This window comes from Plectropomus leopardus, chromosome 10, assembly GCF_026936395.1.
Source record: "Plectropomus leopardus strain MGB_pleo_1.0 chromosome 10, ASM2693639v1, whole genome shotgun sequence".
In the NCBI taxonomy this organism is placed as follows: Eukaryota; Metazoa; Chordata; class Actinopteri; order Perciformes; family Serranidae; genus Plectropomus; species Plectropomus leopardus.
In genome coordinates, this window is record NC_142185.1 from 33,560,540 (window position 1) to 33,572,931 (window position 12,392).

The 12,392-nt window shown below is 42.5% G+C and overlaps 2 protein-coding genes and 1 pseudogene across 13 annotated transcripts; all 3 read right to left on the reverse strand.

The window, feature by feature from the left end:
• Positions 1–1,021: 1,021 nt before the first annotated feature.
• Positions 1,022–2,185, reverse strand: LOC121964158 (trace amine-associated receptor 13c-like; annotated as a pseudogene).
• A 3,712-nt stretch (positions 2,186–5,897) lies between these two features.
• On the reverse strand, positions 5,898–7,060 carry LOC121939724 (trace amine-associated receptor 13c-like). Of its 6 annotated transcripts, XM_088082737.1 has the most exons (3): positions 6,987–7,054; positions 6,824–6,832; positions 5,898–6,714 (listed from the first exon to the last, which is right to left on the reverse strand). In XM_088082737.1, exons 1-3 carry the CDS (start codon positions 7,052–7,054, stop codon positions 5,898–5,900), a joined length of 894 nt encoding a protein of 297 aa, XP_087938863.1. The 6 variants fall into 6 exon arrangements, with proteins under 6 accessions (XP_087938863.1, XP_087938864.1, XP_087938867.1 ...); XM_088082738.1 differs by lacking the exon at positions 6,824–6,832 and having other exon boundaries at positions 6,882–7,060; XM_088082741.1 differs by lacking the exon at positions 6,824–6,832 and having other exon boundaries at positions 6,993–7,054.
• Positions 7,061–10,796: 3,736 nt separating this feature from the next.
• LOC121949522 (trace amine-associated receptor 13c-like) lies at positions 10,797–11,945 on the reverse strand. 7 transcript variants are annotated; one of them, XM_088082744.1, is made up of 2 exons: positions 11,870–11,945; positions 10,797–11,617 (listed from the first exon to the last, which is right to left on the reverse strand). In XM_088082744.1, exons 1-2 carry the CDS (start codon positions 11,943–11,945, stop codon positions 10,797–10,799), a joined length of 897 nt encoding a protein of 298 aa, XP_087938870.1. The 7 variants fall into 7 exon arrangements, with proteins under 7 accessions (XP_087938870.1, XP_042351172.2, XP_087938873.1 ...); XM_042495238.2 differs by having other exon boundaries at positions 10,797–11,616; positions 11,770–11,945; XM_088082747.1 differs by having other exon boundaries at positions 10,797–11,616; positions 11,881–11,942.
• Between the last annotated feature and the right edge of the window lie 447 nt (positions 11,946–12,392).

The following is a 12,392-nucleotide window of genomic DNA, read 5'->3' on the forward strand; positions in this document are numbered from 1 at the left end:
TTATCCAGAGCACCTCACTTTGGGAGTGTCAGAGCGCACTCTGGACACTCTGTCTGGGGAGAAGGAAGAGCAGAGCACCGAACAGAGTGAATGTGTAATAAACTGTTAGTTAAATCATGAAGACCTAGAGCGATCCGTGGCTTCGAACAACAGCTCTCTCATTTTAGTGCAGAGCATCAGATTGGATTTACGAACAGAGTCAGAAGGCTGGAACAGATGGAGCCGTACCACGGCGACTCTGCTTTGCTCCATGGTGGTAATGGCAATAAGAGACAGTTGACAAAGGTGGGATCCAAGGAGGCGTCAATCAAAATGTAATCTGCTGCGCCCACACAGTCTGGAGAAATGATATTATCCTCAAAATGAGCTGTTTTGAACAAGTTTTCTAATAGTTGGGAACATTTATTTTCACTCAGATTTTTGTAGATACTTAATGAGACCCTCAACTTTGTTATAATAATAGTATTCTTACTATTTCAAGCCACATTTCCAGAGGCTTTAAAGGAATTCTTTTTGTTAAAAACCTGAAATTGGTATGGATTGGTCTGTCACTTCTGTATCAAAGTTGCAACAGTATGCATTAATGCACGGCCTGAGCTGAGGGTATGCCATTGATTCAACACAGAAGTATAAACCTCACTTCAAAGTGCGAAAGCAACTATCATGTCTGTTTGTGGCAAAGGGAGGCGAAGAGAGAGGCAGGCTATGTTTGTGAGAGTGTTGGATAACATCTCCACCGGAAAGTCAGTTTAAATTAGTTTATTTAAATGCATACTTTAGTCTTTGAGGTTGCATGTGCTCAAGAAGAAGCTGAAGAGAGTTTCATATGTATATAATTTGTAAAATCTGTGAAATGGTCTTTACAAAGTAAAGGCACATATATGATCTGCATGTAAAATTGTGAATACAAAGGTAACTTTACTCAAAGTTTTACCTTTGTTATTCAATTACTTATCATCATGACCAGGTACACTTTTCTGCTAACACAAGAATTTCATTTCATGCTTCTTGCACAGTCTCTCTACAGCATGTTGGCCTCACGGGAGCCGGGCTGCAGTATCTTCAGTGTGACAATGAGCTTGATAGATTTTCTAAACCAGGGGTAAAAAAAGGCATAGATGACAGGATTCAGACAGGAGTTAAAGTAGAACAAACAGATCACAAAGGCAGCAGATGAAGCATTGAGTGAGACGTCTTTGCCTGTAAGAGCGACACAGTACGCTGGACAGACACATGTTATAAACACAACAACGACAGCACCAAGAGTCCTGGCTGCTTTCATTTCTGATTTTTTAGCAGTTACTTTCACTGATTTCTGGACTTTGTCAGTTGCAATATGAGAGCGCATGGCACGAGCCTGAGACACAGCCACCACAAATACTCTCATATACAGAACTACAATGACAGTGACAGGACCGAGAAAGGACAAAACTAGATCTGCAAAACCAGCGATGTAGTTGATGACAAACACACACTCTCCAGAGCAGGAATTAAACCTGCCGGGTTGCTCCAGGTTATCCTTTAGCAACAAACTGTGACAGAAAAAAGACCATATCCAACACAGACAGACACAGATCTGAACTCTTCTGTGTGTGACTCTGGTGGAGTAATGCAGAGGATAGCAAATAGCCACATATCAATCGATTGATATGAGCACCATGGTTCCTATTGAAGCAGCTGTAATAATGAATGACAGAAAATGATACAGAGTACACATGATGTCACCAAGGAGCCAGCAGCCGTCTATAAGCATAATTTGAAAGAACATGAGGAGACCCACGAAGAAATCTGAGACAGCCAGAGAGAGCAGGAGCAGGTTGGTGGGGCTGTGAAGCTGCCTGGAGAGGAAGACCAGCAATACATTTATCAATATTTATAACATCAATTATCATCAGAAAAAAAGCAGATAGAGCAAAGACTAACATCTTTTTCCTCACAGTTTGATACCAAGAAATACTTGTTATTACTATCTACCAGTCTCATTCTTTAATGAAATATTCAGCTACTTGAAGTGGGAGATAGAGATGATGACCAGCAGGTTAAGAGCTGCAGTGAGCAGAGAGATGGAGGACAGCAGAACGTAGACCAGCACTGAGTCAAAGTGAGGACGCTTTGGCTTCCTGCAGGAGGCGTTTAGGAGTTGTGGGAAGCAGAGTTCAAATCCCTCCAAGCTCTCCATCACCAGAGAGAGGAGAAGCTGCTGAACTCCAGCCGCTGTCTGACTAGAGCTTCCTGTCACATAACTAATTTATCTCTCTCCTCTCTGCCCCCCCCCCCCCTTCCCCCTCATCATTGTTGTTATGTATCTCTCCATAGAGACTGAAGCAGTTTGGTTTCCATGCTCATCTTCATCAAACTTAATCTGCATCCTTTTGTTCCCTTCATGGCCTCCATCACCACTTTCCCTTCCTTCATTTGTCTTTTAATCTTTTCAATCTTCTCTGCACACCAGAGTTATAGATTATGTTCTAAGTTTTGTCAGTGGTCACAACAGGCATTGATGACTCTCTGACCACAATGTTAAGCAGCGCTTATGAACGTCCGTATGGTCAGACATGTTTTTTAAATTTTTTTATGGACAGTCCATGACGAGCACAGAAGTCCACATATCGTAACACCACTGGGTTCAGATAAGGCCGTTCCTCCCAGTCACCCCTCTCCAGGTTTCTCCATCATTGCCCATATGAGGGTTGAAGTTCCCATGAAGAACTATGGAGTCCCTGTTCGGCAATCCCCATGGCCTCCAAGATGGCCGGGTACTTCAAACTGCTGTTTGACACATTGTCACAAACATCAGTCAGAGACCTCCTCACAGCAACGCGCTGTCAGATCGAGGTGACCCTCTCGTTCCCCGGGGAGAACTCCCTCACAGCGGCGCTCAGCCGGGGGCTCCTGAGTATCCTCACATCTGCTGGGCAACTATCACCCTGAGTTACTTCTGAAAAGGCTTGAGTCCAGCTCCTCTCGAGGACTTTGGCTCCAGAACCAGAGCTGTGCATAGAGCTGATTATATCCAGTTGTTACCACTCTTCGGGTGGCCAAGGATCCCACACACCTGGGTCGCTGTCCCTGCCTGTTACACAATGCACAGGCCACTCTGCCAGTCCCTGTGGATGGTGGGCCCACATGTTAGTGGGCTCCCTGTTATTCATTCAAGCCGAGCCTGACGGGCCCCATGGTCCAAGGCCTAGCCACCAGATGGGGTCCCCAATCAGGCAAGGCACTTTTCCTCTGAATGTGCCAATATGTGGCCATTAATAAACAATATCAACGCCACAACAGCACAGACAAAAACACATCACAGCAAAGGAGGGACTGTGCTCTAAATCATTCATTCATTCAGATTGTTTGAACCTTTTTAACAGTGCTAAGGTACATAAATGCTAATTGTGACAACACAACATGTGATTCTTAAACTGATTGCTCTATTGTTAGCTTTTTTGCATCAATTTGAGGGCTAGCTGCGGCCGTGAATGCAAGCAATAAAAACACATCATGCCAAGAGTGTCAGCTGACTGTGGACTGACACTTCTCTGCTCTTGCTCATCTTCCTGGGGTTCACACTCTTGATAAAGTAAAAGTCCCTCATGAAAAAGGCATTTCAAATCCACCTCTTCAACTTATGTTGTGAGATAATTATTATTTTGCAAAATATAGTAGGTCCTAATCACAATCTAATGGCTTTGTATTTTGTGCAATATTGTCACAAGTAGAAATTACTTTCCATTATTTGCACTGATCATGTGCTACAGACAGAAGCAAAGTTAAAAAATTAAAAAAACAAACAAACAGAACAGATGAAGAATGAAGTGCTGTTTGTTTCTTGAAATTACAACTTATCACCAGTGACATCGGCCTCTGTGAAAAGTGGTAAAATGTATTCATTTTTTGGGATTTCTGTGGTCAGTTCCTTCAAGCAAAGATTGCATCATGAGTTATTGTGTCAAGGTTGCATCACAAATGTTTAGTCATCAAGAAAGACATGATCTCAGTCCAAAGAAAAGTTTACTTTGAATTGTTGGTGTGTTTAGCAATGCTTGCATCATGTGTTGATGTTAGTGCTTGTGTTGTCTTACAGTAACACCTCTGACTGCGGAGATGTCGTCATGTAACACTAATGAAAGCAGGTGTGAAAACTTTCTAAGCCAGAGAGGTTCACAGCCATTAGAGCAGCTAATTGACTACACACTAGTTCAGTGGCCAGTGAGTCTAAAGAACAAAGTGTTTGTGTGTGTGTGTGTGTGTGTGTGTGTGTGTGTGTGTGTTAACACGCAAACACACAGGTGAAATTATGACATGCACAGTAAACAGATATTTTCCAAACTTGGAGATGATGTTGCCTCATTTGATTTACTTTGACCAAGATGACCCTTTCAAATGACATTTTGTAAACAAAAAGAAAAAGAAAAAGATAAGATTATAAGTGTCCCACACACCATACACACTCGGAAGTCTGTATGATGAACTAATGTATAAATGCACCTCCCCTCCGATTGCAGCAAGTGTGTATTTCTTAGTCCGCTCACAGAACAACCATGTTTGTCCGTTCAAACTTGATGCAAACAAAGTATTCTTTCAAAGTATTTAAGTGTTATACTGGCTTTGCCTTCTTACACATGGAAACACAATGGACCAAAACATTCCCCTGACAAAGTCCATTCACACATCTCACGACAGGTTTCCTTCTTACTACAGTATACAGCTATAGGTCAGTGCTGATCACATTTTAACTAAGTGTCACATTTTTGTAACTCTTTACTGAAGTTTTAGCTGCCTTCATTGGAAAGATCCACATTTTAAAGTGGAAACTGGGCGCCTGCTTGAGGCCCTAGAGGCCCATCTGTGCTGAGTAGTTTTAATATTGTTTGATGGTTATTTGATCAAATGTAAATGCATTTGTTTGACAATATGCTTTACTCAAGCACAATGTGTTGCGACATGATAAAACCTACATGTGAGTCCTGTTCTATTTCCTAAACTTGAGACGCTGTTTTGAAGAGGAGGCCTGTGCCAAAATATTAAGGATTTTCATTCGAACCTGAATGTTAGTGTACAATTACACAGCAAGGGTGAACAAACGGGGGCTCATTGTCACATCTGGGCCCACTGGTTAATCCAGCCATCCAGCAGATTACAACTTTAGAGAACGTTTCTTAAAAGGTCCAGTTTGCAGGTTTTGGGGGGGATGTATTGGTGGACATTGAATGTTAGTATATTTGCTTTAGTAAAATAAGAATTATGTTTTTGTTACCTTAAAATGAGTTGTTTATTTCTACATTGGAAGCTGGTCCTTGTCCACGGAGATCACCGTGTTGCACCGCCATGTTTCTACTAGCCTGCTCTCATTTCGAAGTTGACAAATACTTATTTCTGCTTTCGCAGTGATTTCAGTGTAAAATCTGAAGCCAAAAGTCACCTCTTGTGGCTGTATGATATGCCGCTGGGCGGTGTCAGCTGAGAACACAGCCAAACAGAACCAGTTGCAGTTTTCTGATATGCTGCCACATGGCACCTGCCGCGGCAGCATGACACGCCACTGAAACACTGCCTGAAACAACGTCAAATAACGAGCATAAAGATCCTCCTATGATGGGCAGAAGGGATGGTGGCTGGATTAAACAAACCCCAGACTTTCATGAGGGAGTTTGGTGTTTGCTTCCCATCTGAATGGGATCTTTTTCTTTATACCTAATCAAGTCGTTCAAGGAGCAGTGCACATGTACAGTTATGACAGTTGCAGACTGAATGTGGAAAAACTAAAACATATTGTCAAAATTGCGCTTATTAAAAGGAAACATTGTAGGTGCTGTTTTGCAGTGGTTTTACTGATCCGGCCCACATGAGATCAGTTGGGCTGTTTATGGTGTATAAACTGAAATTAGTTTGTCACCATAGCTTTACAGTATTTTGTTCTCACAGGAGCCAGGCTTTAGTATTTGAAATGTAACAATAAGTTTAACAGATTTTCTAAACCAGGGGTAAAAAAAGGCATAGATGACAGGATTCAGACAGGAGTTAAAGTAGAACAAACAGATTACAAAAGCAGCAGATGAAGCATTGAGTAAGGTGTCCTGACCCGTGAGTGTGACACAAAAATATGGACAAAGGCATATCAGAAACACAACTACAACAACACCGAGAGTCCTGGCTGCTTTCATCTCACTTTTTTTAGCAGTTACTCTCACTGATTGTTGGTTTGAGACGGTTGTAACATGAAAGCGCATGGCACGAGCCTGAGACACAGCCACCACAAATACTCTCATATACAGAACTACGATGGCAGTGACAGGACCGATAAAGGACAAAACTAGATCTGCAAAACCAGCGATGTAGTTGATGACAACCACACACTCTCCAGAGCAGGAATTAAACCTGCCGGGTTGCCCCAGGTTATCCATCAACATCAGACTGTGACAGAAAAAAGAACATAACCAACACAGACAGACACAGATCTGAACTCTTCTGTGTGTGACTCTGGTGGAGTAATGCAGAGGATAGCAAATAGCCACATATCGATCGACTGATATGAGCACCATGGTTCCTATTGAGGCAGAGGTAACAATGAACGATAGATACTGATACAGAGTACACATGATGTCACCAAGGAGCCAGCAGCCGTCTATAAGCATAATTTGAAAGAACATGAGGAGACCCACGAAGAAATCTGAGACAGCCAGAGAGAGCAGGAGCAGGTTGGTGGAGCTGTGAAGCTGCCTGGAGAGGAAGACCAGCAATACATTTATCAATATTTATGACATCAATTATCGTCAGATAAAAAGCAGATAGAGCAAAGACTAACATCATTTTCCTCACAGTTTGATACCACGAAGTACTTGTTATTACTATCTACCAGTCTCATTGTTTAATGAATATTCAGTTACTTGAAGTGGGAGATAGAGATGATGACCAGCAGGTTAAGAGCTGCAGTGAGCAGAGAGATGGAGGACAGCAGAACGTAGACCAGCACTGAGTCAAAGTGAGGACGCTTTGGCTTCCTGCAGGAGGCGTTTAGGAGTTGTGGGAAGCAGAGTTCAAATCCCTCCAAGCTCTCCATCACCAGAGAGAGGAGAAGCTGCTGAACTCCAGCCGCTGTCTGACCAGAGCTTCCTGTCACATAACTAATTTATCTCTCTCCTCTCTGCCCCCCCCTCCTTCCCCCTCATCATTGTTGTTATGTATCTCTCCATAGAGACTGAAGCACTATGGTTTCTATGCTCATCTTCATCAAACTTAATCTGCATCCTTTTGTTCCCTTCATGGCCTCCATCACCACTTTCCCTTCCTTCATTTGTCTTTTAATCTTTTCAATCTTCTCTGCACACCAGAGTTATAGATTATGTTCTAAGTTTTGTCAGTGGTCACAACAGGCATCGATGACTCTCTGACCACAACGTAAAGCAGCGCTTATGAACGTCCGTATGGTCAGACATGTTTTTTAAATTTTTTTATGGACAGTCCATGACGAGCACAGACGTCCACATAGCATAAAACCACTGGGTTCAGATAAGGCCGTTCCTCCCAGTCACCCCTCTCCAGGTTTCTCCATCATTGCCCATATGAGGGTTGATGTCCCCATGAAGAACTATGGAGTCCCTGTTCGGTACCCTATGCAGGACACCCCCCAGAGCCTCCAAGATGGCCGGGTACTTTGAACTGCTGTTTGACGCATTGTCACAAACAACAGTCAGAGACCTCCTCACAGCAACGCGCTGTCAGATCGAGGTGACCCTCTCGTTCCCCGGGGAGAACTCCCTCACAGCGGCGCTCAGCCGGGGGCTCCTGAGTATCCTCACACCTGCCGGGCGCTTATCACCCTGGGTTACTTCTGAAAAGGCTTGAGTCCAGCTCCTCTCGAGGACTTTGGCTCCAGAACCAGAGCTGTGCATTAAGCTGATTATACCAGTTGTTACCACTCTTCGGGTGGCCAAGGGTCCCACACACCCTGGTCCCTGTCCCTGCCTGTTACACAATGCACAGGCCACTCTGCCAGTCCCTGTGGATGGTGGGCCCACATGTTAGTGGGCTCCATGTTATTCATTCAGGCCGAGCCTGACGGGGCCCCATGGTCCAAGGCCTAGCCACCAGACGGGGTCCCCAATCAAGCAAGGTACTTTTCCTCTGAATGTGCCAATATGTGGCCATTATTAAACAATATCAACGCCACAACAGCACAGACAAAAACACATCACAGCAAAGGAGGGACTGTGCTCTAAATCATTCATTCCTTCAGATTGTTTGAACCTTTTTAACAGTGCTAAGGTACATAAAAGCTAATTGTGACAACACAACATGGGATTCTTAAATTGATTGCTCTATTGTTAGCTTTTTTGCACCAATTTGAGGGCTAGCTGCGACCGTGAATGCAAGCAATAAAAACACATCATGCCAAGAGTGTCAGCTGACTGTGGACTGACACTTCTCTGCTCTTGCTCATCTTCCTGGGGTTCACACTCTTGATAAAGTAAAAGTCCCTCATGAAAAAGGCATTTCAAATCCACCTCTTCAACTTATGTTGTGAGATAATTATTATTTTGCAAAATATAGTAGGTCCTAATCACAATCTAATGGCTTTGTATTTTGTGCAATATTGTCACAAGTAGAAATTACCTTCCATTATTTGCACTGATCATGTGCTACAGACAGAAGCAAAGTTAAAAAAATAAAAAAACAAACAGAACAGATGAAGAATGAAGTGCTGTTTGTTTCTTGAAATTACAACTTATCACCAGTGACATCGGCCTCTGTGAAAAGTGGTAAAATGTATTCATTTTTTGTGATTTCTGTGGTCAGCTCCTTCAAGCAAAGATTGCATCATGAGTTATTGTGTCAAGGTTGCATCACAAATGTTTAGTCATCAAGAAAGACATGATCTCAGTCCAAAGAAAAGTTTACTTTGAATTGTTGGTGTGTTTAGCAATGCTTGCATCATGTGTTGATGTTAGTGCTTGTGTTGTCTTACAGTAACACCTCTGACTGCGGAGATGTCGTCATGTAACACTAATGAAAGCAGGTGTGAAAACTTTCTAAGCCAGAGAGGTTCACAGCCATTAGAGCAGCTAACTGACTACACACTAGTTCAGCGGCCAGTGGGTCTAAAGAACAAAGTGTTTGTGTGTGTGTGTGTGTGTGTGTGTGTGTGTGTGTGTGTCTGTGTGTGTGTGTGTTAACACGCAAACACACAGGTGAAATTATGACATGCACAGTAAACAGATATTTTCCAAACTTGGAGATAATATTGCCTCATTTGATTTACTTTGACCAAGATGACCCTTTCAAATGACATTTTGTAAACAAAAAGAAAAAGAAAAAGATAAGATTATAAGTGTCCCACACACCATACACACTCGGAAGTCTGTATGATGAACTAATGTATAAATGCACCTCCCCTCCGATTGCAGCAAGTGTGTATTTCTTAGTCCGCTCACAGAACAACCATGTTTGTCCGTTCAAACTTGATTCAAACAAAGTATTCTTTCAAAGTATTTAAGTGTTATACTGGCTTTGCCTTCTTACACATGGAAACACAATGGACCAAAACATTCCCCTGACAAAGTCCATTCACACATCTCACGACAGGTTTCCTTCTTACTACAGTATACAGCTATAGGTCAGTGCTGATCACATTTTAACTAAGTGTCACATTTTTGTAACTCTTTACTGAAGTTTTAGCTGCCTTCATTGGAAAGATCCACATTTTAAAGTGGAAACTGGGCGCCTGCTTGAGGCCCTAGAGGCCCATCTGTGCTGAGTAGTTTTAATATTGTTTGATGGTTATTTGATCAAATGTAAATTCATTTGTTTGACAATATGCTTTACTCAAGCACAATGTGTTGCGACATGATAAAACCTACATGTGAGTCCTGTTCTATTTCCTAAACTTGAGACGCTGTTTTGAAGAGGAGGCCTGTGCCAAAATATTAAGGATTTTCATTCAAACCTGAATGTTAGTGTACAATTACACAGCAAGGGTGAACAAACGGGGGCTCATTGTCACATCTGGGCCCACTGGTTAATCCAGCCATCCAGCAGATTACAACTTTAGAGAACGTTTCTTAAAAGGTCCAGTTTGCAGGTTTTGGGGGGGATATATTGGTGGACATTGAATGTTAGTATATTTGCTTTAGTAAAATAAGAATTATGTTTTTGTTACCTTAAAATGAGTTGTTTATTTCTACATAGGAAGCTGGTCCTTGTCCACGGAGATCACCGTGTTGCACCGCCATGTTTCTACTAGCCTGCTCTCATTTCGAAGTTGACAAATACTTATTTCTGCTTTCGCAGTGATTTCAGTGTAAAATCTGAAGCCAAAAGTCACCTCTTGTGGCTGTATGATATGCCGCTGGGCGGTGTCAGCTGAGAACACGGCCAAACAGAACCAGTTGCAGTTTTCTGATATGCTGCCACATGGCACCTGCCGCGGCAGCATGACACGCCACTGAAACACTGCCTGAAACAACGTCAAATAACGAGCATAAAGATCCTCCTATGATGGGCAGAAGGGATGGTGGCTGGATTAAACAAACCCCAGACTTTCATGAGGGAGTTTGGTGTTTGCTTCCCATCTGAATGGGATCTTTTTCTTTATACCTAATCAAGTCGTTGAAGGAGCAGTGCACATGTACAGTTATGACAGTTGCAGACTGAATGTGGAAAAACTGAAACATATTGTCAAAATTGCGCTTATTAAAAGGAAACATTGTAGGTGCTGTTTTGCAGTGGTTTTACTGATCCGGCCCACATGAGATCAGTTGGGCTGTTTATGGTGTATAAACTGAAATTAGTTTGTCACCATAGCTTTACAGTATTTTGTTCTCACAGGAGCCAGGCTTTAGTATTTGAAATGTAACAATAAGTTTAACAGATTTTCTAAACCAGGGGTAAAAAAAGGCATAGATGACAGGATTCAGACAGGAGTTAAAGTAGAACAAACAGATTACAAAAGCAGCAGATGAAGCATTGAGTAAAGTGTCCTGACCCGTGAGTGTGACACAAAAATATGGACAAAGGCATATCAAAAACACAACTACAACAACACCGAGAGTCCTGGCTGCTTTCATCTCACTTTTTTTAGCAGTTACTCTCACTGATTGTTGGTTTGTTACGGTTGTAACATGAGAGCGCATGGCACGAGCCTGAGACACAGCCACCACAAATACTCTCATATACAGAACTACGATGGCAGTGACAGGACCGATAAAGGTCAAAATAAGATCAGCAAGTCTAGCAATATAATCAATAACAACCACACACTCTCCAGAGCAGGAATTATACCTGCCTGGTTGTTTCAAGTTATCCTTCATTGTTACGAGAGTGTTGTATAAAATAGAGCAGACCCAACAAAGGCAAACACAGATTGTAACTCTTGTCACAGTGACTTTTGTAGGGTAATGTAGTGGGTTGCAAATAGCCACATAACGGTCAACCGATATGAGCACCAAATTTCCTACTGCAGAAGACGTAATGATATAGTCCAGGACATTATAAAGTGTACACATAAGGTCACTGAGGAACCAGCAGCCGTCTATAAGCATGATTTGAAAGAACATGAGGATGCCCACGAAGAAATCTGAGACAGCCAGAGAGAGCAGGAGCAGGTTGGTAGGGGTGTGAAGCTGCCTGAAAAGATAGGAGAGCAATATACTTAATTATTTCTATCAGTTATCATATCAGCAGATAAGTTTACATCAAAACCACAACATCATATATTATAGAAAAATCCCTCTCATAGTACAGACACTTGTTTTATTAGTTATGGAAACATGTGGCCACCTGAAGTGTGAGATGGAGATGATGACCAGCAGGTTGAGAGTCACAGTCAGCAGAGCGATTGAGGACAGCACAATGTAAATAAGCACAGTTTCAGAGTGAGAACGTGTCGGCTTCCTGCAGGATGAGTTGTGGAGTTGTGGAAAACAGAGCTCACTTTCCTCCAGAGTCTCCATCATTACAGATAAAGAATGAGAGAAGAGGCCGCTGACGTCTGGCAGCTTCAGACCAAAGTTCAGATGCTTTATAATTTATCTAACTTTTGTATCCCTCCTCTGAGATCCCCTCTTACCTGGGACTGTCCCTCCTACCTCACACTCATCTCCAGAAGTGTGTTTGCTGATGTCATGTAAGTTCAATTCGCCACAACTGTATGCAAAATTAAATTCTTGAGATATTGAAAGGATCACTGAGCAAACATCATGCAACTTAGCTACAATCAGTCAAAATGAGTGACATTGCCAACACGTTCTTGTTTAACCTCTCTGACAAGAGCTGCAAGTTCTTGTTGACTCATTACGTTACCTCCTTGTTTAAGCCAAGATTGGTCTCTTTTTAATTTTCTTAGCTCTCTGGTGGCCACGTGCACTTTACTGACGAACAATCAGCTGACAGCAGTAGTGGAG